This window comes from Rhinopithecus bieti, unplaced genomic scaffold (genome assembly GCF_001698545.2).
Source record: "Rhinopithecus bieti isolate Rb0 unplaced genomic scaffold, ASM169854v2 scaffold_14937, whole genome shotgun sequence".
In the NCBI taxonomy this organism is placed as follows: domain Eukaryota; kingdom Metazoa; phylum Chordata; class Mammalia; order Primates; family Cercopithecidae; genus Rhinopithecus; species Rhinopithecus bieti.
Genome location: NW_016808492.1, coordinates 1,734,474 through 1,761,327, shown reverse-complemented (window position 1 = coordinate 1,761,327; position 26,854 = coordinate 1,734,474). Strand labels below are relative to the sequence as shown.

Genomic DNA, 26,854 nt, shown 5'->3' with positions numbered 1-26,854 from the left:
AAACCCAGAGTTTTATATACAAGGTCTCAGGAAATGAGGAAATCTCACAGAAAAGACTCCTGTTTGAATAATTCTATATTGAATCCACCTAAGATGGATGATTTGTAATTGTTCTTTGTTTTTTTTCTCAGCCTCAAACATTTCATTTTTCCCACCTTTTTGAAGAGTTTCTACAGAAATGCTTCAAATTTGGGAGGATTTTGCCTGCAGTCTCAAGCTCATAGCCAGGGCTCTACAATTATGCCTCCAGACAGTCACAGCTTCCACTGTACCTTTGTCACTGTACCCCCGCAAAAATCAGAGATACAGTACACTTGTTGAAAGAAAATTTACATATGTCAAGTAGAATGAGAGTGGGCTGTTTCCTACTTTCCCCTCACTTTTAACTTACAATTATTAACATAATTATGAGCAATATTTTTCCAATAACTTGAGGAATGCAGAATGCTATCAAATAGCCATTTCACTCTATAAATCCAAGTAATTTTCAACATACTTTCCCCCCTTTCTAGTTATCTAAGAGTATTAAGAACTCTTTACTGAGGTGCACAGTTTGCACCTCAGTAGATAACTGTATAAAGCAGGGAGCTGAAGGAAAAAGAAAACTCACCCCAAGGCAATGCTAACATAGCACGCACTCCTCCTTTTGGGGCAGATGGGCTCTGTGAGCCTTAAGCAAAACCATTGCTTCTCGTCCTTTTGGTTAAACCATGTGTAAGCAAAATAAGCACCAATAATGCTGCTTTTAAACTTTCCATTAATGTGATGGGGGAAGGTGGGAAGCAATACACTTCATTAAATGCCCAATTATAGTACCGTGGATGGGAAACAAAAAATACTGCTGTTATAGAAAGAGTGCCATTTCTAGTTATAAAAAGTAATAAATGCTCATTTCATAAAATTCAGGAAATACAAACTATGGAAAACAAAAATCAGTCATAATTTCACCATGCAGAGATAATCACTATTAATGTTTTTGTATATATACTTCTAGACTTTTAAAAAATAAGTCTTTTATATGTTGAAAAAAGAGGAGAGTTGCATTCAGGACCAAACAAACCATCAGCCACCACAGGCACTTGGAGGCAACCAAGGCAGGCAGAGAAGAGCAAGGGCGGTAGAGGCAGGCAGACTCGGCTCAAATCCAGCTTGACACACCATTGGCTGGGGTCTTGGGTCAGTCACTGAATCTCTGCTATTCCCCAAGTACAATTTTTTTTTTTTTTTTTTTTTTGAGACGGAATCTTGCTCTGTCGCTCAGGCTGGAGTGCAGTGGTATGATCTCAGCTCACCACAACCTCTGCCTCCAGGTTCAAGTGATTATCCTGCCTCAGCCTCCCGAGCGGCTGGGACCACAGGTGCGCACCACCACACCCAGCTAATTTTTGGATTTTTCGTAGAGACGGGGTTTCACCATATTGATTAGGCTGGTCTTGAACTCCTGACCTCATGATCCGCCCGCCTCGGCCTCCCAAAGTGTTGGGATTACAGGCGTAAGCCACGGTGCCCGGCCTCCCCCAAGTACAAATTTAAGAGCTCAATGAGCTCACAGGGTTGGCATAAAGATAATGTATGAAAAGCACTTACCATAAAAGTTTGGCACGTGGAAAGTACACAGTAGATTGCCGGGGAGAGCAAGAACAATAAAGTATATTTGAGCATTGTTGTTTGGGATCCATAAACCATGATTAATCACTGATGCAAGGAGGTCAAAATGAAGCATGTGTTTTCTTTAGATATTCAAGTCTTGAATAAGGCACACCATTAACTCAGGGAAAGAGGGGGTGGCCAAAATAAAAACCATAGAATTAAGATAAAAACTAATTGCAAGTTAATGTCTGCCACATCTATACAACTAACCCACATCTTTCTCCTAAGCTCTGAATTCATTTTCCCAACTGCTTATAAGAAGATGCTGTCTCTTGGATATCCCACAGCCATAAACTCATCATGTCCAGACTGAATTTTTTTTGTTGTTTTTTTTTTGAGACGGAATCTCACTCAGTCACCCAGGCTGGAGTGCAGTGGTGCGATCTCGGCTCACTGCAAGCTCCACCTCCCAGGTGCTCGCCATTCTCCTGCCTCAGCCTCCCGAGTAGCTGGGACCACAGGCGCCTGCCACCACGCCCGGCTAATTTTTTGTATTTTTAGTAGAGACACGGTTTCACTGTGTTAGCCAGGATTGTGTCGATCTCTTGACCTCATGATTTGGTGACTACAGGCGTGAGCCACTGTGCCCGGCCTAAACTGAGCTTATTTTATAATAGCCTGCATCTTCTCCTGTATCTCCTCTCTTAGATAACAGTCACATCTAGACACCCACACCAAGAACCCAAAAGCTGGCCCATATTCCTCCCTTTTATCTAGTCAATCACCAGTCCTGTCTCTTTTTCCTCTTTAGTATTTCTTGTTCTGTCCCTTATCATCCCGTCTGGACTTCTTGCAATGGTGTCCTAAATTACCATTCTTGCTTCCAGTAGCAAACTCTCCATCCTGTCTTTTCACAAGAATCTGGCCATATTTATTACTTGTTTAAAACCCACTAATAAGTTCCGATTTGCTTTTGGGAAGAAGTCCAAACTCAGTAACACTGTATAGCCTTCCATGACCTGGACTTTGCGATCTTCACATCCTACAGTGCAGCAACCCTGTCCACCCTGGCTTAGCTCTAGCCATGACAACAACCTACACATTCACACTATGTGCCAGGACTACAGCAGGAACTGGCAACACAGATGAGCAAACAAAGGCAATCCCCAGGTCTTATGGGATATATAGTCTACTGGAAGAGAAAGCCATAAATCTAAAAACCTTACAACTACATGGAAAACTATAATTGAGGTAAAAGCTACAAAGAGTAGAATATAGGACTCTGAGTGTCCCTAACAGGGATTTGACCTGGAGTTAGTAAAGGGCTAACTTGGAGTTGACTTGGTGTAGAAAGTTAGTAAAGGCTTCCCTGAGAAGCCGTTTGGTGCTGAGAGTTGAAGGAAAAGCACCCTTTGTTCACTTGGCAAAGGGTGGGATGGGGATGTATATTAACAACATTTTATTTCTGTATTCTCTACGTTCTGGCACCTGGGGTCTCACTGACTGGGAAGAGACTGCCCCTCCCAGGGCTAGCCAATTCTTTGAGAGAGCAAACGGCTTTCATATGCAAAGTAACCAATCCAGAACCATTACTCTAAACCACCTCCTCTAGGTGGCTTCTACACTCCAGAAGGCAATAGTCCTCTGTCCCCATCATCCCAGGGCCAAGTACCAGACAACCAAAGCCAGCCCCTACTCTCTAGAACCCACGGAAACTTTCAAACTAGCCAATCATAAGCCTGCTAACCCTGCCTTGCCCACTTGCTTCCTGCAGATACCACTATAAAGGCTCTGATCCACTTTTCCCCCCTCACTCCTTCTACCTCCTCACCAACCCTGGGGCTTCCCTATGTGGTCCTGGAGGTGTGGTCTGTGCCCTCTTATTGGAGCAGAAACAAACCATGTTTTCAATGGGAGTTGTCTCCTGATCTGTTGGCCTCACCATAACTCAATAATAACAAAACCTACATTTTAAAGCAGGATGATGGTGGGATTTCAGGGAGATGCTCCAAGTCAAAGAAACAGCCTAAGCAAAATTCCCATGGGGGAGGATTTGTGTTACCCTTGTTTCATCTGAATACCCTATATAGCACATCTCCCTTCCTCTCCACGTCACCCTCAGTCACATTTCTCCATCTTATTTGTTTTAGAGTTTGTCACCACCTATAATTACCTCCAGCATTTATTTGCCTACTTGTTTATAATGTGTTTGTCTCCTCCCCTGATCCCCCAGTAAGCTCTGTGGGAGGAAGGAGCTGCTGGTTTGTTCACCACTGTATCCCCAGAGCCTAGAACAACGCCAGGTACATTCAAGCTGCACTTGCTGAATGAAGAAACCAGATCATCTTTTCAACTTCCCTGGATCAGGTCAAATTGACCACATCCTCCTGTGTGCTTCTACTCTGCCCTGTGCAAACATGTCTAGCACATCACTTGTCACTGCAAGCACCCTTTGACTGCAGATCTATCTCTCTCTACCAAATCTAAGCTTCTTGGAAGCAAAGATTGTGTTTCACACCTTGTGTGTCCCTGGTATCCAGTAGGGAGCAGATGCTTAATACATGTGTGTTTAATGAAAGAATGCCCATGAGCTTTTTCTGTTTACTTATAATTAGGCAAAAACAGAATAGCCCATGTCTTTCCAATATGTCTATCCAATTCTGAACCTTGTCCAAATCAGGCCATTTTTCATACCTCACAGGCCTCCCTGATTGTCCCTTTCTCTTTCTGGACTTCTGACACATACACATAAAGGCAAAGCCAGTGATCATTCTGTTTTCTGTGTGGGAAAATTGGTAATAATGACTAGAGTTGAAAGTGTTACTGAACAAGTACAATATAATCATTCTTCTGTGACAAAAAAATCAATCCACCCCAAATTTCTTCTTCAGTCCAACAGAGAATTATTTCCTCTATCAATTGGCTACTTAGATCAAAAGATTTTAATATCTTTTCAAATGATACTTTTTCCTAATTACGAGATTGTTTCAGTTCTCCTACATTCTGTGACTTAAAAACGCGAGTACCCAGGTAGCGGCAGTGGTTTTGAATGGAAATTACAGCTCAGCAACAAGAAACTCTCTTGAGTCAAAGAAAATCTTTTCTTTTTTTTCTAAAAGGTTTCATTTCTGTCACACTGCTTCTCACTTGAAATTTAGTTTCTATTCAGAATTATGGTGCATATATTGTTGTTCTTTGGGGAATATTTTAAATAGTATTTATTTTCCTTTGGTTTAGGGCTATTTGGCTTCTCTTTTCCTTCTATTTGTTTCTCATAGTGTGAATGACAAGTTAAATAACAGAAGAAGAGCCATAAAATGTGTCCCCAGTACCACACTAGCTATGGAATAAACACCAGTTTTTCAAGTTCAATAATTTTTAAACATTATATATTCCCCAAATTCAGTCTTTCTGTGTGGCCTTTTCCCCTAATTGATTCCTTCAATGGTTATTCCCGAGATTAACTACCAAATATGGTAGGGGTAAAAATATGGGAAAGGCAAATATTGTTTTATTTTGGTTTATATTCAAATGTAATTACATTTGCAAGGCAATTATCAAGCAGTTAGGACATGAGTGGGAGGAGGGAGGGCAGTCTGAGGACAGTGTTGACCCTGTGGCCTTGCAGCCCACCCTTCCCAAACCAGTGAAGGCAGCAAGAGAACAACTAGTCTTGGCCTCACTGATGTCCCCTGGTGGGTCTTATCTACAGCAGAGTGGCCATCACCTTTGTGGTGTCTCTCAATATCTCAATCAGGCAGGTACTACTAATAAATGACCGAAGTTCATACAAGAAGTACTTTGTTTATAATTTAGAGTAGATTTAAGCCTATCTCTGAACTAATGCCACCCAGACTCACTTGTATTCTACTATATCTTCTTGAATGAGAGAAAAACATGTAGCCTTATACCTAGAGTCGGCGTATTTACCACACACAACCCACAGCCTAGCTTAGGGATCTCATGCTCAAGAGCTGTGTCTTGTGTGCCAATGATGATACAAGCTGAGACTCAATCATCTGAATTTCTGAAACGTAGTCTTAGTTTTGGCTACCGCCGTGGCTCCCTGGCTCGTCAATAACCCCTTGCCCATCCACACTGCAGTTTAACCAGGCCTCTGGCACAGAAATTATACACATTCTACATAATTATATGATATCTGTTTGTGGGGGAGATAATGGAGATAGTCTACAGTGGATGCAGTCATCTTAAAAATAGGTGTTCTGACATTCTTAGAACTAGATGAGGCACCCTTCAAAACAAAGCCTTAAAAACACCTATTTCTCTTGTTGTCTCATCTAGTTCTGAGAATGCCACTGACTTGTGAAAGAAAAATAAGCATCATGTACTGTCAGTATAGAAAACTACGACTTGGATTAAAGATAATAATAAACTCCTCTCAAGGTTAAAACAAGAGTAATGTCATTTTGATTTCCCAAGGTTTCCCCCTCTAAGATGTCCAAATTGAACAGGATTACAGATTTTTCTGGGTAATAACACTCAACAGATGTGGCTATTTTAACAATGCTTTGTTTTATCAATGTAATTATAATCTTTCATTTCCAGTTATTGATACACTTCACTCAGACAAGTCTCCTTCAAAATGTCACCTAAATTATCCCATGTTGATACTTTACTACAGATAAAGATAGGCAGGAGACATAGTGGTTTCTATGCCCATGATGTAGTAGCATACATGAAGTTCTTACATACAATGTTGATTTTATATCACAATTTAAAAATTCCTCTAAATGAAAGGCCATCCTTGGCTATGTAAGTCAAGAAATTCTCTTTTTACAACCACTCCCAAATCTATTCCAAATAGCCTGAGAAACCACTCTACATAAAATCAGTATGGTTTGATTTTAACAATGTTAAGTCAAAGTGAAATTTAAAAATTTTATCAGCTGCTTTTAAGGACCAAGTAGCAAGTAGGATACGGTATGTATAAGACTCTTTATCACTGAATGAATTCTAATGCCTCCCACTTCAAGTCTCCTATCACATACACAATAAGCTTGTCACTAAGCTATTCATGCATGTAGCTTATCTTCAAACTATCAAAAATGTACCTAGTAAACTAGTAAAAAGTAGGTTTTGCATCACATGCTTTTTGTATTCTGCACAATGCCAATCATAATGTCTTTCTCATAGATTGCAACAGAGAAGTATTTGTTGGATCAAGAATGAAAAAAAGCAAACAGTTGTGAGGCACATCTATGACTTTACATGGAAAGAGGAAATAATAGCTTGGTTATAGATATAACTTAACAGTTGGGAAAAATAAACAGCTCTCCCACAGTTAACTGAGAAAAGTGTTAAGTACTTGATCTGAGCTTCAGAAATTCCCTTGTGATGCTAACTAGGTGTCGGGTTTTTCATACAACTGGGCAATATAATGGAATGCCCACTTGTGGTACCAGATACATGAGGCCTGACTTCCACAGTGAATCTTGCTTGGGTCTCCTTGTTTTCTATATGTTAGATTTTCCACCTTTCCCCAGAATGTTGAAAAGAAGCCTACTTCTCTTGGTTTTAGTGATGATCAGAAAAGATAAATGTGCAAACCGCCAAAAAAAAAAAAAAATCAGATATAATCAAATGAATTCTCATTAATTTTCCTTTAGACTATAAGCAGAACTTTGAGACTCTTTTGTCACAAATGATTATTATTTGTGAAGGATTTGAAGACATCGTTTGCTTCAGTAGACTTTAAAAAGCTTGTGAGAAAGGGGAAGTTCTGTAATATAAATGCCCTTCCCCTCTATGGAACAACCCAGATCAGATTCCATCTCCAGGGAAAGGCAGGCCACTTCAACTTGGAGGACTTTCCCTCCTCTGACTTTTAATTACACTTGCTATTTGTATCATTTGTTTGACTCTTCTCTCCCCAGCCGTGCATAAAGGTGCAGATAGTATCTTTAGTTCTTTAGATCTTCCTCTCTGTCTTCAGAAAGTGGCTACCTAGCAAGTTTTGATTGATATACAGTGGGTAGGCAAGAAAAAATACTACATCTTTAAAATTTCAACTCGTATTGCTTTTATTTCTTAGTTCATGGTAAACACATAGATTTTCCTGCTCCCCTAAAAATATTTAAATATTTTACAATGTAAATAATTTATTAAATATTAATGCATATATTTAATATTTAAATAAAGGTATGTGCCTAGAAATGTTAGCTGCACTGGAGATAAATATGGCAACCTAAAAAGATGGGAAAAAGCTATTGCCTGAACTTTTCAGAACCGTGTGCTACTTTTAGCACATGTATGCACCATGAAGTGTGTTGCCATCTTACTCTTCATGATTTAGAAATATTATAAGTACACCTAATTGTGCATATTTACTTAGGTTCCTAATTTCATAGTTTCCCTGTCTCCTCCACTGGGTGATAAGCTGTGGGAACAAGGCCCTGGTGGTGTCTTTAGTTTAGAATTGTAGGAAAAACACATGATTTGGAGCTGACCTACCTGGATGGCTTCAGTCAGTGGTTAATCTTTTCAAGTCTAATTTTCTCATCTAAAAAGTGGGAAAAGTGATACTGCATTCCAGATCTGTGATAAGGATTCTCAAAAGTGCAGGTGAAGTACCTTCTACATAGTAGATGCTCAACATACAGTAGTTATCATTATTCCTTTTTACAAATGCTGTTTACAGTACTCAAACTACAGCTTTGCATAGTCCATACTCACTGAGCGGGTAAAGGGAAGAAAACACTGAATGTCTAATATGGACATTGTTTTCTGAGTGTCAGCAAAACCATGGCTGCCACATAAAATTATTCACTTCTTTTGTACTTAAAAAATACTTTGCCAGAGATAAGTAGGGAAAACAGATAGAGACATTATACTGGACCATAAGCAAGTATGTATTACTACAATATACTCTGGTTCCCCAACTCTATATTACTCATAGCAGAAAAGGCACATGGAGAAATCTACGGATGGGGGAGCTGCATTTCTTTATGACCTTATTTGAAAGATAAACTCCTTGGGGAAATACAATTTATTCAGATTATCAAGAACCTGCTGTGCAAATCTACAGTCTGGGAGCACACTATGGAGATCAAAAAATATTTACTTTATTCTGTTGGGTATAAAAGCTTTTAATGAATGCATAATTAAGACAAAAAAGTATACACAGCTTTAGAAATTCCACTGCTGAGCCAAGCCATTAATATCCAAGGCACCATACCCAGTTGTGATTCCACCTGTTTCCTATTTTGATTACAACCTAGTTATAAATCAAGGTATTATGTGACTACCTAACCTGGTGCTGCAGGAAAGGCTGGTACTCCAGGAGTAGAGAAAGCAACATAAAGGGGGCTGGTGTAGATGTGCGGTGAAGGTCTGGCCTTTGGAACAGGTTGAAACAAACCAATAAATAGACAAAATCCAAACCTTTTAATAGCCTTGGGATCAGTTATATAGGAAAAAAGTTATCATGTTTATTGTGCGTGTGAAGGGCTCTATGAATTTTCTCAACACTGTCATAGAGTTGATAGGATAAAGTCTGTCTAATTGTTATAGAAGAAAAAATGAGCAATTCACTGATAATGCAGGCCAGATAACTTGTAATATGATAAAACAATCAAACGCAGATATTTTTATATGTATAAACATATAGAGAGATATAGGTATATTTTGTATATAAATATGTAAATATGTATGGACAACTGTATGTAACGATCTATTCATATATTGATATGAATATGTATATGATACAGTTTGATTAAATGAAAACAAAGTATTAGCAGCAATTCAAAAGTACAAGGAAAACTCCAGCAAGCTCTAATTTTTGGAGTCTTGCAAGACCTATTTAAATATATTTGTGCTGTATAACAGAGGAATTCTACAATTAGATTACTAGTACATTTTCATAATCAATTGTTTGCATAATACCCAAGGCGCATGAATAATTTTATATTGTTCCTTGGGAAATTCTCTAGTAAGCTGGAAATCTAGTAGGGAGGAAGTGAAACATAGCCATCAACAATAACTAATAATTCTGGCCACAGTCACTATGTGCTGCAAAATGCTGTTTCAAAGTTCACTAAACCTGACTCAGAACATAAGGAGATTGCCAATGAATACAGAATATATACGGGAAGTTAATATATATATTTTTCTTTTGATTGAAAATAGTTTATCTGAGCAACTAGGGTTTTAAACCTAAAATTTCAATAACTATACTTTTTGAACCAGGATAGGCAAAATCAGTTCAAAAATGTTTAAAATAATAGTATAGAAGTCATTATGATATGTTTCCCTACTTGCTCTAGTACACAAAGTCAGACTGCTGAAAATTAGCCCAGTACTGCAGACTTGAAATCATCCCTCAGTATGTCAATCATAACTTAATAAAGTAGTTTTTTTTTTTTAAATCCCTCACTTACCTACAGACTGTCTTAATCATTATTATGAATGAGAGTGAGACCTGGAAGGTTTTTTGTTTGTTTGTTTCAAAATCATTTGCATTATTTTCACTTTTATCTTTTGGATTCTATGAAGCATACATAGCATCAATATCTTTATGTTACTAGGAGCAATTCAAATTTATCTAAATGTGACAAATACACTTTCAAAATCTGAATATCGGTGATTTAACAGTCAGGTACTTGATAAAAAGCAATGTGGCAAGAGAATCTAGAGTGGGAGTTCTCAAACTGTGCTCCCTGGTTCAGACATCAGCATCCCTCAAAACTTGTTAGAATACAGGTTCTCAGGCCCCTCCCAGACCTCCTGAATCAGGAACTCTGGAGTGGGGCCCAAGCAGTCTGTTTTAGCCATCTATACAGATGATTCCTTGCATAATCAAGTTTAGGAATCGTTACTCTGGAGTATGCATTTCAGTGAAGACAGGAATGACTCTGTCTTGCATAAATATACTCTTGCAGCAAACAAATTGTGTGACCCAAGCCCTTCAACTGTGCCTCTGAAGTAGGCAAACATTATACTGAATGTGTGGGACTGAGGCCAGGGTATCTGGAGCCAAGCCCATGACACAGATAAGCAGCCACTTCCTAGGGCTTGTAGCACGTGCCCCTTGATGTGCAGGAGGATAAAGGTTGGTAGCCTGTTCTAAAAGATACTGGTGGATAGACAGTGAGAAAGGGGTGGAGGAGAAGTCTCCACCCCTTAAAGCCAGAGGAAAGAAAGACAGATGGAGGAAAGTGAGACACATGGATAGCATTCTCCCAGTAAGGAATAATTTAGATTTTTAAAAAAATTTTACATAAATACACAGCTTTTATGTCTCCTAGTCAGGAAGCATAGGATATCATGCAACTTTATAATCAAAGTTTCTATCACCGGGAGCTCTTATAGTACATGCAAAGGAATTCAATCAGACAATATGTGTTTCTAAGTACCTACCATGCACTAGAACTAGAGATGAAAGACTTTTCCAATTGTTTCTTGGATTCTGTATGCCAGGATGGAGAAAGATGTTTTAATTATAGAAAGGGCAGGGGGAACAATAAAACAAAATTTTCTGTCTACGAAGTGTCAATACCATGTATTGTGTTGCTTTTGTGAAAGCATTATTTTATTATTTATTAAAGTACAATTTCAGTATGATGTTTTCAAATTTCAGAGGCAGAGAGAAAGTGATGGCTCATTTAATTATCTGTGACTTCTGAAAAACAATGTATGCATTTCAGCAAAATCAAAGAGAAGTGGCTAAGAGGAAGAACATCTTTTACAGAATGGTGATTATTCCCCAAAATTTCAGAAACAGATTTGTCCAATAGGTTGTCAATGTGAAGTAGGCAGCAAAGTTGCTGACATTTCCAGAAATGAGGGAAGACAGGGGTGAGGGGTTGGGTAGGAGGATAACTGTGGAATTAATAGAGGAATTCACAAGTGAAGCACCATATTATATTGGCTCTGGTTTATAGAGCACTCACCGATGTAGGACAGTGTGTTTGTGAGATACTTTGCATGCATAGTCTCATTGAATCCTTCAACATCCCTAAAAGGTAGACTGTATATAGGATATCATATCTGTGTTTCACAGATGAGGAGTTGGGGGACAAAGAGGTTAAGTAACTTGTCCGATGTCACACAACTTTGGGACATAAACCTATGTCTTGGGGAGACAGATAAGTAAATTAACACAAACAATATGGTGTGATCCGTCTCCCAGAAGATTGCCCATAATTAAAGAAGAACAGGAAAATATAATTCCAACTGGGTGGATTGATCAAGCAACTCTGGAAGAGGAGACAATGTGAGTCAAGTACTTGAAAGTTAAATAGGAATTCAGAAGGTAACAAAGTGAAGGAAAAATAATCCACAGAAAAGGAGGCTTTGTATGAAGAGGTTTAGGTACAGGAAAATGCACAAAGTTCATAATGACTATGGAACAGGCATTGCACATGGGTAGTAAATTGTTTAAAAAAAAAAGCTAAAGAGATAGCATGTTTCATAATAAAGACAGGCCCTGTGTCCCAAATTAAAAGGAGTGAACCTGATCCTGAAGACTATGTGAACCACATTCATCATAATGAATAATTTTAAGCAAGAATGTGACATGATCAGCTTGTGATTTTTTTAAAAAATCAATCAAACACAATTTTTCATGGATTAAAAAAACGTTTCAAAATCTATCAAACAGAATTTTGGAGGAGGTACTGGAATGGGGCAAGAGGGAAAGCAGGTTCATCAGTTAGCAAGAAGTTTCTTTAGTCCAGAAAATAAGTAATGTGGATCTGAATTAAGACAGTAGTAGTGGAAAGAGAGACAATGAGAGAGATTTAACAAGTTAAGTCGGTGGGGCTGAAAGGTCTCTGTGTCAGTGTATGTGGGGCTCAAGGAGATGGGTGATTCTAGGATGACTCCTGGTTTTCTGGTTTGGGTTCACACTCAGAAAGGTCACGTGCCTGAGAAATACCCAAGCGAAAGTGTAGACTAGGCAGCTGGCTTGGAGCTAAGACAAGCTGTCCATGGGGTACAGTCAGAATAGGGTACATTATAGGGACAAGAAAGAGAAAGGCCATGGTTCTGCAATTAAAAGATGGAAAGCTAGCTTGGATTTTAGGGAAAGAAATTATTTTGTGGACCAGACAAATAACTTAGATTGTACAGTATTGATTAGCATTAGACTACAGGCAGGGAGCCCAGTTGAGTTATTGCAGGGCAGTCGAGGAAAAATAGTCCCGACCCGAATGATGTCAATGACAATGAGGAGAAAGAGAAGGTAGCATATTTGAGAATGACTTAAACGGCTAAACCAACACTATTTAGTGGAATTCATGAGGACTGGGTAGAGTGTAAGATTATGCCAAGGCTTGAGTGACTAAAAAGATGATGGTCCCTTAACAAAGACAGGGAGGAGGAGGAGGAGCAGGTGTGTGAGACTGGGCAAAGGTGAATTTGGGCGGCATGTGGGATACCAAGTGAAATGCTGGCTGAACATACAGGGCTGGAACTCAGTAGAGAGGGCTGGAGTCAGTAACCCTCCACAGATACATGAAAGACACTGATAGTGAGCAGAAGGGAAGGGTGCCCAAGCAGAGCTCCCATGCTTTGAGGGACAGTCAAGGAGCTAATGGAAGAACACTTGTAAAGGTACTGAAAGTGAGTAGGAGGAGAATAGAAGAGAGCCCCGAGAAAGAGAGGCGCAGGAAAGAATGCAGCTCCCAATGTCTAAATGCTGTAGAGGAGTCACTTTAGGATACCACAAAGGCCTGCTGCATCAGACAACAAGGAGGCTTTGGTGACCTTTGTTGGAAGAACTTTTAAGGAGTAATGAAGGCAGAAGACTGAGTTCAATGGGCCTGAAGAATGAACAGGAGGTAAGGAATGCCGACACTGGGTACGGTTGGGGAGTGAGGTCAAGGAGCAGCTGCGGTAATGAGAGATGAAGAAGAGTGTCTCCCGTCTTATTGATCCTATTTATAAACTGAAAGAAAAGTGCCAGTAAAGTAGGAGAAATCAAAACCACAGGAAACACAGGGAGTAACTGATGGAATAAGGAGCAGAAAGGTAGTTTAGCTTCAGGGAAGAGGAGAGACATTTCCCCATGACTAGAAATATTTACAGATGGGTGGTTGGGAGAATAAATATCTCAAATGAAACACAGATCTTCTTTTACACAACCCCCACCAATTTCCAAGTATTAATAATGGAATTCAGTGAAATTGAGGTTTGTTTGTTTTGATTATTGATTCTGAACTCTAGCATGAATAAAATACTGGAAACACTTTATTTTAAAAGAAAATGCATACTGAAAGTGATTTTAAAATCATCCAGCTGACAACAGTTAACTTAGGTTTGAAATGACTAATATTATTAGTGAATTCTTGTAAGAGATATTCAGGAGAATCTTTCTCCTCTTTAAAAACCTCACAAAGAAGATACAGTCAATCCTACATTATCCACATAACAGATTAAAATGCTGAAATGACTTGCCTGGCCTGCCAGTGTGCCTCTGGGCTGTCGCTTCCTGACATCCTTTAGTGTGGGCTTAGGGAATAAAAGCCAACATAATAGCATATGAAAAAAATTAATGGGGACCCTAAAATGGCTACTGCAGATCTTATGATGCATTTCAGAGCCAAATAGGAATGTTATTTGGCAAATATGATATTCTGCATTACCCATGCCAGACAGCAAATACTCTTGATTAGAACAAATAATTACTAGTTGGCTATGATTTAATAGGTCTGATACATTTCCACCCTTTTGATCATTTTGCTGATTAAAATAATCCAAAAGATTAAACCACTTGTAATATGCTTTCCAAACTCTGTACTTTAACTTTCTCCAAACACAAAAGTCTCAGCTCTAGTGAACTATGGAACAGCACTCAGTGCACTTGATTATGAGTATATTAAATATATATGTTGGTACAATCATTTGTCTTCTCTAATGTGGGAAAAAATGGTTCAGTGTTACAGAAAAATGAACATGAGTTATAACTTCTCTTCAATCCTGAGGAGAAGTTATTGTCTTCAGAACACCCATTATATATTATGCATTTAGGTGATACTCTTAATTTAATAATTAAAATTATAATAATACATTGTTTAGAAGAGATAACCTCCTATAAGCCATTGTATTACTTAGTTAAAAATGATAATCTATTATAATACTGTAAAATATGTAAGCTCCTCAGTGTCAAATTTAATCCCCAAAGAAAGATTTTTAACAAAAAAATGTATTCAGTGGGCAAAACTAATGAAAGACTGGTAGTATATTTTTCCTACTATAACATGAATTTTGATATTTAAAACGCAGAGAAAAATTACTGAATGGAGGCACCTTTCAATCCCTCAGTACATAATGAACTTCCACAGTGTGAAGGCAAGGAGGGGATAAGGCATAAAATCAGTATAAGGTGTGATCCCTCTGCTCGAAAGCCCCACAGTGTAACTGGAGGTGGTGAGACAGTTTCCAAACCACATTAAACCATGTGCAGAATGATGCATAAACAGCACTCCGATACCTTCAGCCCTGGTGTAGGTATTTCAAGAATCTAGTGCTTCTCAGAATGAAAGTGGAAAAATAGTTTCTTATTGAAATCGCCATTTGGTACAAAAAAAAAAGGAAGAAAATCACCCAAAATTCTCCTTAACTCCTCCGTGAGAGAATAGCATTTTTTAAACCTTTGTACCTTAACTGAAGAGAGAAAAGAACTACTTCTCACCATAGCCCACTTAGTGTAAAATTTAATGAAGACAAGGGATGCTGAGTAAACATCAGTCACAGAGAAGGAGATTTAGGGCAGGACCCTTTCTCCCTCCTGTTCCTCTTATGTTCCTCCTTGGCTTCTGACTAAAGAATAGTAAGAATTTGGGCTTTGCTTTACTAGATGATCCACATGTACACACTGTAAACAGAACAACGCCTTCAATTTGGGGAAATGATCTTTCATGCTGTAAAAACAGAAAACAAAACAAATACAACAGAGCCCCCCCTCTGTTTCCCTTACAATGATAAAATGCTCTACCTATAGCCTTTGCATCCCAGCCTCTCACATCCCAGCAGCACGCCTCCTCTTGCAGGTCACGTCTTTCACATAAAAGTGCTAAACTAATGCCGCTTAATGACAAATTAATGTCCATGAATAAAAAATACACCTCTAATAGCATAGAGTAATTTGCCATTACAATATCATCATTGGACATGCCCCTGGTTTAATACGATGTATTTAATTCATAACCTAATGAGTGATATATAAAAAGAGGGAGATGAACCCTGCAATTACATTTATGTGAGTCTGTCACCTTATTTGTAAAACCTTAGAGTCATTTACATTCAAATTAGAACAAATGAGTGATTTCACAAAGTGTGCTGATAAATGACCACAGCAGCCCAAGACAAAACTGTATTTCCTGTGAACACATTAACAGTTTCCTATTATTTGTTAAAAATTACAATGCATATTGCCCAGTGTGGTGTGAATAATGACTTTTTTACTGATTAGGTCAGAAGACTAATATGTAGCAAAATAAATAATTTTTCTTTTCTTTTTTTTCTGATTTTTGCTTTAAATTAACTACTGAATTCTGGTGGATTCACACTGCCACCTGCTGTCTAGCAATAGATATTAGACCTATATTCCTATCAAAAAGGGAGTTGCGTATTCAGTACTTTGGTGGTTTTATTTGAAAAGTCTACATGATGGTTCTGTTTATCAATACATTTAAATTGCATATTATTAAAAAGACAATGATACTTGGTGAACATAAAGAATAATTGTTAATAAGACAATAGAATATACTTGAGAAAGGTGATACAAAATGTATATACTTTTTTTTTTTGGAAAGTTAATGACAAAAAAGAGACATCTTCATCAAAGCTTCTGATGCATCACTTGCAGGGGATGTAACACAAAATTCAGTTGCCGATATTCCTGATCTTATGGCATTGTGCATCAGCAGAGGCAATGGTGTGTGTGTGTGTGTGTGTGTGTGTGTGTGTGTGTGTGTCTGTATGAAGTTTTCCCCACTCCTACCCCTTGGTACAATCTAAAGGGGACTGAGAGACTCTGCCTGCCACTGAGGATCTCTAGCAATGAATCTTCTCCCCTAATGGCAAGTCCCAACATGAAAACTCTGCCTTAGGGCCCAGAACAAAACAGGCTAGGAAAGGCACTATGGCTGGAGATGAGGCCAGGGAGGAACAGGCCGGGCCTTGAAGATGAGGCTAAAGACTTTTGTGGGAGAAATAATGTACTTGAATGATGATCAGGGTAGCTAATGAAAGTTTTCAAGCCAGATCAACATCCTAGTTCTGAATTTAAGTTTCTCCATCTGTAAAAAGAAAACAACCCACCAGTGTTAAGGGGTGACTTAACAGTGGAAATGGGAGTCCCTGCAAAACACTCAGCATGGATAGGCCCTCAATATATGTGGTTCCCTTTCTTGGGAAAAGATAGTGATGCTCTGGGGACCATGGGTTACCACAGATTGAGGCTAGAAACAAGCAGACTGCTCAGGAGGCTACTATAACCTATAGACTAGATTAGTGGGAGCCTAAAGAAAGGCAAGACACTCCACCTCCCCATCAATTAGCATCAAGTTCATTGCCCAGCTTTCCTTTTTCCCACACACATGGTTTGAGAACCTCTGAGAAGGCTAATTAGACAGCTAATTCAATAGCTGTCCCCACTGACACAGAGGAGCACTGCCCCTGCAATTTGGGGTTCCTTCTCTCAGCAGCCTGCCAGAGGAAATTCAAGAGAAAGGAGCCCACACAGTGCCAGGTATTCCTTTCCTTTTCAGGAGGGCGGCAGCAGCACCATTTACATGTTCAGAGGAACTGCAGGAAGATGGTGAGGCTCAGGGAGCTTCCACCGGTTCCCCTTGGAGATGCTTTGAAATGAGCACTGGAGGGCAATGGTCTTTGAGCTGGTCTGCCCTTCACTCCTCTGGCAGAGAAATCAAAGAAAGAATGGCAGTTTGAGAACAACAAAACAACACCAGACATCTGAGTGAAGAGAGTGGTTTCAAAAACTCCTAGTTGACAAAGTATCACGCAAAGATGGAGAATATATCAGCATTGACTGAAGGAGCACAATTCCTGGGTACATTTTAAGCACTGGGAATTTTTCACATTAAGAAAACATTATTTTTATATACTCAATGAAATAGTCCCACATTAAATTAAAAATCAGTTGAACAATATTACCAAAAAATAGCAAACAGATATAGCTATGAGACTATATCAAAATATAAAAGTAGATTGAATTGACCCAGTCTGTGATTTTTATAATCCTAAGAGAGAAGCAGGGTATATATTTTTAAAAGGCTGAAATAAGGAAGGTTTCTACATCGACATGATTTTGGTACTCATGTAGTCAAAGTTTCCTTCTACAAGTTTGACATCTTGCAATAATCACAGGTAAAAAGTAGAAGTAAAGTTACATGACAAAATGAAAACATTTGTGAAAAGACAGTGAAAATTTCAACCACTATTCAAGAAGCCTGAATAATAACTGTCCACAAGCATGTAGGCATGCTATACTTTTACCTCAGCGCAATAATGAAATGCAGAAGTTAAATTCCAAAGTATACAAGTCACGTAGTATCTCAACAAATCACCTATCTGATGGGAAAGGGGGAAACACCCATGAACCTTTAATGTTCATCTGGAATTCTCACTTACAGAAAATTATAGACTTAGGTATACCCACACACCCCTGCATATACACAGCGTTTATAATGTGCACCATGATAACTAATGCTATAACCAAACTGTGTCAACATGCATCACTGATTACTGTCTGCCATGGGGAAAGTGAATCAGGTGATGATGCGTAAAGCCCAAGTTGCAATATTTGATGTAGAAATGTCAAATAAAAGTAATTTCAATTTCACAAGTCAAACACACACTTTTGAAGTCTTATAACCTTTCTACATGATTCCCATTTGCTACAGGCAGAAAGGGATTACAAATAGCTTTCCCATACCACTTAACAATACTGAGAGGAAAAGAAAGGAAAATAAGGTAAAAAAAAAAAAAAATCATTAACCATTTACTGTTAGATTAAATGTGCTGAAATAATCATAAGAATTCCATATACTGTATTTGAATTTTCCTCAGGTGAACATGGCTGACCTTCCTCCTGGGAAGTGCTGGTTCCTATTTTCCAGGGTTGCTGGGAAGATTAAATAAGATGCTAGACGAGAGAGCTTTGTAAACTACTTAAGAGGTAATGGAAGTCAATGATAGAAGTATATATTTAAAATTAGAGAAAATGATTTAAAAGGAAAATAAAGTAATTGGGCAGGAAAACAAAACTTTTCTGCTCACTCATATCATGTCATATGCACAAAGATAGTGGCATTAAATTGTGTGATGAATTTATTATTTCTTCAAATTATTTTTTTAATGCTATAATAAATGCAAGTGAAGGTAACACCAGTGGGGGAAATGGGAGGATCCTAAAATTGGAAATTAGTTAGTTACACTCTATAAAGTCCAAGAGACTCATAGCCATACCGTTTGCCTACGATGCCCCATAGACTCCTATCTAACAAGGAGTTTTCATCCAACCAAGAAATGGTCTTGGAATCAGAAAGTCCTACCAGCCATATTGCCTCAGGCAAGTTGGATACATTTAAATCTCCGATTTTTTAAATCTATAAAAATGGGCAAAGCTATTGTGAGGACTGAATGGGAAACAACTGTGAACACACAGTCAGTGCTTGGTGTTGGGGAGTTTTCGCTCCCTCGTTCTCATGGGGCCTTTCCTGACCAGCAAATCAGGGCAGGAATACGAACATCACTCTTCCCTTCTCTAGCATTTACTGCCTGGGAAGTTCACATGGTAATTAATTACATAGGACTTTGTGATTTACTAGATACTGTCCCTGAAATATTCAATGACTATTAGACTTTTCTTACATTTGTGATTATTTCCATAACCAGACAATATTGCTTCAGACTAGGACTCCTTTCAGCGTCACCTCCCCGGGCCCCTGCAGGGAACCCTGTGCGTGGTCACTGAGTTAATCGGCTGCTCAGGGGTCGTGGAGACCTAAGGTGGGCAGGACAGTGGAGGAAAACTCCTGCTTCCGTGATTGGACGCAAGAGCAGCAGCTGCCCTCCTAGGAGCTTCTCAGCTTATGTCCTGGAGAAACTCTGCTACCACAGCCCACACCCCACCCCCACTTTACCTGTCATTCAGCTCCAGTTGGTGGGGGCCAGCTTATGACTGCGGGGAAAGGAATACAAAGGGTGTATGAGCAGGATGCAAGCTCACATACCTGGATGAGATAGTGGGAGCATAAATTGAGAAGCTCCAACAGCTGTAGGTGACTGCCCGCTGCTAGCACATCCTGGATCACACCTGGCTCCAGCAAAATCTGTTTTGTTTTTTAATAAAAAGAAAACTATCGGTTACACTTAAAAATATAATGCTGCTTAATATGTAGCTATACCATAGTATATTTAAATTTCTGCTTTACATATTCTATTTCAATTAACACTGTTTCTTTTTATGGAAGTCAGTTCTTCTCTTCCTGTTCTCATTAATGAGCTGTGGCCCTTACTCTACCAGCCGATTTTCTCTTTACCGCATGTGCTGATATCATTTCTGTGTGTGAAGCTCTGCAGTTAACCACTTATTTTTTTGTAGGAGGGTATAAACATTTTCAAAGAACAACATAACCCTCTTAAAATTCAGTCAATGATGTAATCTTATAAAATACAAAAGAACTGAGTTTTAGTTTTTCAAAGTATATTTCAGAATTTTGCTCTTTAGTAACTTGACCACAGAAACAGGTATGTTAGGGAAAGGGGCATATGTTTCCCCTTGCCATATGAGACCAGAGGTGGATATTACTCCATTTTACTTCTAAGTCCTACAACAGTAAGCTTTATCCGCAAACTTCCATTTTCCTCTTTCTCAGTCTCAGATTCTCTTATCCCTTCTATTTAAAATAAAGGATGTTCAATTAGTATTTTCAGAATACAAAGACATCACATAGAGGTAATGCCTCCTAAGTATCCTGGTGATACCAATTCTTCATTTTGTTAAGTCCAATTATCTACCTACTGCTGCCAGCTGTTGAGCAGCTGCTCAGGGCTGGAAAAAAGGCACACGACCATGTTGACAAAATTCACATGAATCACTGCCAGGTGCAAGGAAGCCTTTAGTGATGCCCCAGCCCTCCATTCTAACCCATTTCCCCAGCCCAGTGGCTCCCGGAGTCTGGTCTCTGGACCAGGAGCATTGGCATCACCTAGGAACTTATTAAACTGCAAACTCTTGGGTGCCTCCCAGATGTACTGAATCAGTACGTTTCAGGGTGAGGCAACTAGTGTTTTAACAAGTGTCCTGAGTGACTGTGATGCACAGGGAGGCACTAGTCAATTCACCCCTCCCCTCTACTACTTCACCACACTCCTTTCTCAAGCCTTCAACTCCTCCTCTGCCACTGCATTTTCACTTCATGATCCTTGAAAACCTCTTACCACCAAATCTACCAACCCATCTACCAAATCTGTATCAGTACCTTTTGCTCTCCCCAACAGTCCACTTGTGTGCTTGATCCCAACCCCTTCTGCCTGCAATTGTCCCCTTGTTCCTGCATCACTATAGGTTCTTTTTCTACTGGATGGCAGGTTTGAAAACCTCGGGGTCATTCTTGACTCTTCTTTTCCTTAGGCCTTACATCCAATTCATCAGTCAGACCTGTTGGTTCTATCTTCAAAATAGTTTCAGAATCTGATCACTGCTCATGACTCCATCATCACTGCTTTAGTCCAGTAAACTCCTCTTCCTAAACTTAACTGTAATCACCTCCTAGCTAGTTGCCCTGCTTTCTCCTCTTTCTCCTTTGTCCACTCACACTGTTTTAGTAATATCAACCAAACTGGTTCTTTAAAACACAAATGAAATCATGTCACTCTTTTATTCAGAACTTTCTGAAGACTTTCCATTTCAATGAAAATAAAATCCAAAAAGTCTTCACTATAACCTAAAAAGTTCTTGAATATGCTGAGCACCTTGGTGTTTACAACTAGTTGTTTGTTCTGCCTGGGCCACTCCCTCATACCCTTCAGATATTGTCTTACCTGAGATGCCTTCCCTGACCATCCTGTGTAGAACAGTAACCCATCCCTGAACAGCAATCATTCCCTAGCTCCTAACTTTGTTTTATTCTTCACCATAGTGCTTACCACCTCACATTACATATCTTTTTGCCTATTTGCTTATTTTCTTCTGCTCACTATAAGTTTCAGGAGAGCAGGGACTTAGTCTATTTTGTATCCCCAGCACTCAGAACAATGTCCAGCACACATAGCTGTTGCTCAATATTCATGAAGTTAATCTGATGTAATAACTGATCTCTACACATATTTTTAATTCAGAATCAATTTTAACTAATTTTATAAGAAAGAAAAAAAGGACTCTATATTTCTAAGCTAGCAAAGTAAAGAAGTGAAAAAGTTAAGCACGTGGTAAAATACCAACACTCATCTTATTCTGAAAAGTCTTTATAGCTCCTTTTCCATCTAGTCAGAAAGAAAAACCCGAATTTCTCTAACTCCTCAAGGAAGGAGGCTTTGACTGACATTCAGGAAATTACTGCAGCTCCCATCAGAGGAGCAAGGATGTCATATAGTCTTGCAGAAGAGGCAAGGCTTAAGGAGGAGAATGGGGAATAGATGGATTAGAAAGGTTGGTTTTAGCCTTTAAATTCTGTCAGTTGTGCTCACTTCACACAACTGGTATTTGTGATAACCTCCAAGGCTCACTAATAGCAAACACAAAGACAGAGATCACAGAGAGACAAGATGAATATTCCACAGCATGTGTTACACGTCCAGCAGGCGGACTTCCAGAAGCCTGCACATGAAAAACCCATATGGCGATTGTTTTTGTCTTTTTAAAATTTTTTTGTTTTGTAGTTTTTTCCTTCCACTCATTATAACATAAGTTTTCTAAAATATGCTTTAGCAGAGAAAATCTCTAAGTGCTCTTAAAGGGTTGGAGAAAGAAACCCTACCAGGACAGCTGTTCTCACTTATGGAAACAGAACCGGTGTTTGCAAACCTCACTGTACCAGAGACTTTTAATTCAGCTTTGTTGCTCTTTGGTGACTGACTGTTCAAATATATTTTTCCAGGAAATTTGTGTTTGGCCAGCCATAAAATCAAAGGTCCAATCTCCTCATGATTTACAGTGTGGTGAATTTATCTGTCACCTGCCTCGAAGGACTGGCCAAAAGAACAGCCTCTGCAGAAAAAAGGGATCTCAAACACACGGGTTTATGGAGAACAACTAAGACAGCTGCATTTAACTTCTGCCAAGCATTATATTTAGGTATTTCCGAAACATACCCATCAACATGCAGTCTGACACTCAAAACCAGGACGGACAGGAAGAAGGGTCACTCAAGGACCACCTGCAGGAAGGAAGAGATGTTCCCCAAGATCTGAAAGCACACAGGATGGGAATAGGAGCTAATGTGAGTAGCCTGACACATCCAGTCACTCATCAGTCTGGAGGAGCATATCACAGCTAGAAGCATAAACAGTGGACAAGACAAAATGTATTAATAAAAAGAGATCAAGAAAATGCTAGATGCATAAAGCCAAGTGGTCCAGAATCCAGTGGCAGGGGAGTGGGGCGGGGAGGGGGACTGGGGGAAAAGGAAACCCTAAAAGAAGCCAAACTAGGCTAGGCATTGCCTCTACCCCCCCCCCCCCCCAAACGAGGCCCACTTGTTTGGGGGGGGCCCCCCTGTAGAGCTGGGGCTTCTCCAGATTTGCAAACAGGTTTTGATGCAACCAGGAGCAAACTTAGGTGGGGGTATGAATGTTTCTTGTTCACAGGACTATCTGTATAGAGGATTCTTTCCCCGCCTGACCACCAGGTGGCAGAACACAAGGGGCTGTTCACGAATGAGGGATGCTGGACAGCGCTAGCAGGGAGGTCATCTCTAGCCTCACCTCACCAAGTAATGAGATGTGATTAGGAACTGACCCAGGAATCCCTCCTGCAACTTGTAGCAGTCAAGGTCATATGAATAAGAAGGCCACAGCTGATACCCATTCCAAATGCTGAAACTCTACACTCTACACTCATTTTGGCGGGCATAAGAACTGACCAGTGGCTGTATTTAGGGTGACACAGAATGGTGTGGCAAAGTAATAGTGTAAAACCCACAAATGCAGGAGAAGGGGATGGGTACCTGGTAGGAGAAATTATGTCAGAATTCAGTCATGGGGTGGTCCAATCACCCTGCTGGTAGGAGGCACGCTTGAATACTCTGTGCCAACATGTCCTCTGCTCACCAATCCAAGCAGGGTTGGTAGCAGACAGGTGAATTTGCATGATCTCCAATGAAGGCCCTCTAAACTGCAATAAGACTGGGATTCCTGGTCTCCAGGCAGAATATGGGGCCAGAATCTGGTGAAAGAGGAGGGAAATGGGACCTGCGGTGAGATTCTGTGCAGGGCATGATGATGTGGGCTACCTCAGTCAGTGCCCACACCTCACATGGGGGCTCTGGGAGGGTGGAGCTGGGACTGAGCAGTGGGAGCAGGGACACCCCACAGTCCCCAGGGCATCCCTGCCCCTCCTTCTTCAGCTCATCCTCCTGGATCATCAGGTGTCTATTCTCTCAATTCTGTCTTCTTTTTCTCTTTATTTTCCCTCTCCCTTTTACCTTGCCTCTTGGATTGGTCGCTGGTAGTAACTGTCTTTAACAGCCATGGTAAGTCTCAGTGTGACCTTTTTTTTTTCCAAAACTGCCTATGAACAAGTGAGTTGGCATCTTCAGAAAATTTTGTATTTTCAGATCTTCAAAGCTATCTTCTTCATTTCTTGCATAAGGAGATTTTTAAATTACTTGCTTCTTGGTTCACGTGTACAGTAGACTGAAGGATTTGAGCATGTTAAAGTCAGACAGCTAAGGTCTTTAGTAAACACACATACGATGTGTGCACATGAACAACATGCTTTTGCAAGCAAAACAAGCGCTTGCACAACTGCAAATTAGTCTAATATCATTTATGAGAATAAATGAATGTATTTTCTCCCTCCTTTATATTTTGTTTCTTGGAGATTTTTTTTTCCTGTACAGTATTACAGAATGGCAAATTATCAGAATCTTGAACTTATAATCATCAGATGAACTGGATATAACAGCATAAATAGCTTTTAAATGATCATATATTCAATACACATAAAATGTTTTGCATAAAGTTCTTTATGACAGAATTCTCACAGATGGAACATGAAACACAAGATCTATCTAGCTATGAGAAATTGCCACTAATCTCTTTTAGTTTCAAAACCACTGCACTAAGGACTTTGTATCCACAAGGTGGCACCCATTTAAAGGAAAAGAATTTTCTAAATTGTATCATGCACTGCACATCTATATCTGACACCTGAAGTTTATTTTAAGAAAGAAAACATAGTTCAAGTAAGAATAATAGAACACATGAATTCCAATTTCTAAATGTTGTGATCATATTGGGAAATGTTCATAAATATGTCTGTTGAAGTGTTCTATCTGAGCAATACTGGCTAGAATTCAGTAGTTCTCTGTAAATCACAGAATTCAAACTTTTGAGGCTTGTATTTGGAAACCCTCACCATGTAGCCCCAACCTGCTGTTAAAAACTTTTCTCCAATTTTATGACCTTCTGGTTCCTTTGCTAAAGCCAGTAATCTACTAGTCTCCGCACTCAGGCAATACTTTGTTCTCCATCTTCAATGTCCTCCTCATTTCTTTAATTTCCATATGTCAAAATCCTACTCATTTCAAGATCCAATTCTAAATCCACTCCTTATACAAAGCTTGGCAAGATCTCTCCCCACCCGTACCTCATCCTGGGTCTCCACAGATGTCTGGGGAACTAAGCCTATGTGTTCTAGGTCACACTGTCTGCTTTCAAATCCTGGCTTCTACATTTGCTGATAGAATTAACTTGGGAGAACAGCTCAAATCCAGGTGCCTCAGTGTTCTTATTTGTACAGTGAAAGTAATGACGTCTACCTCAAAAACTGTTTTAAGGATCAAGAAAATGCTTGTGTATCATTACAATTGTGTGTGCCTATATGTAACAAAACAGTTTAAACAAATATGAGGGTTACTTTTCCAATAACATTTGGATTAGGCAGCTTAGAGTGGCAACCAGCTTCCTTGTATTTTCCTACTTGGCAAATCTTAGGCTGTGGTTTCATGGTCTTAAATTGGCTGCCATACCTTCAGGCATTACATCTACATTCAAAGCAGAAAGAAAGGAGAGGGCAAAGAACAAAAACATTTGCCAGCTGAGTCTGGCATTGTTTATCAGAAAAACAATAGATTTCCTACAAACACTGTTACAGAGACTTCCACTTACATCTCATTGGCTGGGTGGCTACACATAGCTGTAAAAGAGCCTGGGAAATTAAATTTTTATGGCTAGACGCACAATTGTCCCAAATCAAAGTAGAGTTCTTTATAAAGAAAAAACAGGACTCCACCTCTGGGGACAGGGCATAGCTAAACAAAAAGGAGCAGAAACCTCTGCAGAGGTAAATGCCCCTGTGTGACAGCTTTGAAGAGAGCAGTGGATCTCCCAGCAAGGAGGCTGAGATCTGAGAATGGACAGACTGCCTGCTCAAGTAGGTCCCTGACCCCTGAGTAGCCTAACTGGGTGACATCCCCCACTAGGTGCAGACCGACACCTCACACCTCACACGGCTGGGTACACCCCTGAGACGAAGCTTCCAGAGCAAGAATCAGACACCAACACTCACTGTTCAGCAATATTCTATCTTCTGCAGCCTCTGCTGCTGATAACCAGGCAAACAGGGTCCAGAGTGGACCTCAAGCAAACTCCAACAGACCTGCAGCTGAGAGTCCTGACTGTTAGAAGGAAAACTAACAAACATAAAGGACACCCACACCAAAATCCCATCAGTACGTCACCATCATCAAAGACCAAAGGCAGATAAAACCACAAAGATGGGGAAAAAGCAGTGCAGAAAAGCTGGAAATTCAAAAAATCAGAGCGCATCTCCCCCTCCGAAGGAACGCAGCTCATCGCCAGCAACAGAACAAAGCTGGACCGAGAATGACTTTGAAGAGTTGAGAGAAGAAGGCTTCAGTCGATCAAACTTCTCAGAGCTAAAAAAGGAACTACGTAACCAGCGCAAAGAAACTAAAAACCTTGAAAAAAGATTTGACAAACGGCTAACTAGAATAACCAATGTAGAGAAGTCCTTAAAAGAACTGATAGAGATGAAAACCATAACATGAGAACTACGTGACAAACGCACAAGCTTCAGTAACCAACTCGATCA

General features: G+C 39.6%; 1 protein-coding gene across 11 annotated transcripts in view; it reads right to left on the bottom strand.

The window, feature by feature from the left end:
- KLHL32 (kelch like family member 32) overlaps positions 1–26,854 on the bottom strand; it is a 253,431-nt gene that overhangs the window by 58,666 nt on the left and 167,911 nt on the right. For all 11 annotated transcript variants that reach the window (XR_001888124.1, XR_001888125.1, XM_017886771.1 and 8 more), the window contains one exon: positions 19,809–19,907. Coding sequence is in view for 7 of the 11 variants with exons in the window: in XM_017886771.1 (XP_017742260.1) it covers positions 19,809–19,907 (99 nt within the window). In the remaining 4 variants the exon portion in view is untranslated. The remainder of the gene's footprint in view (positions 1–19,808; positions 19,908–26,854) is intronic.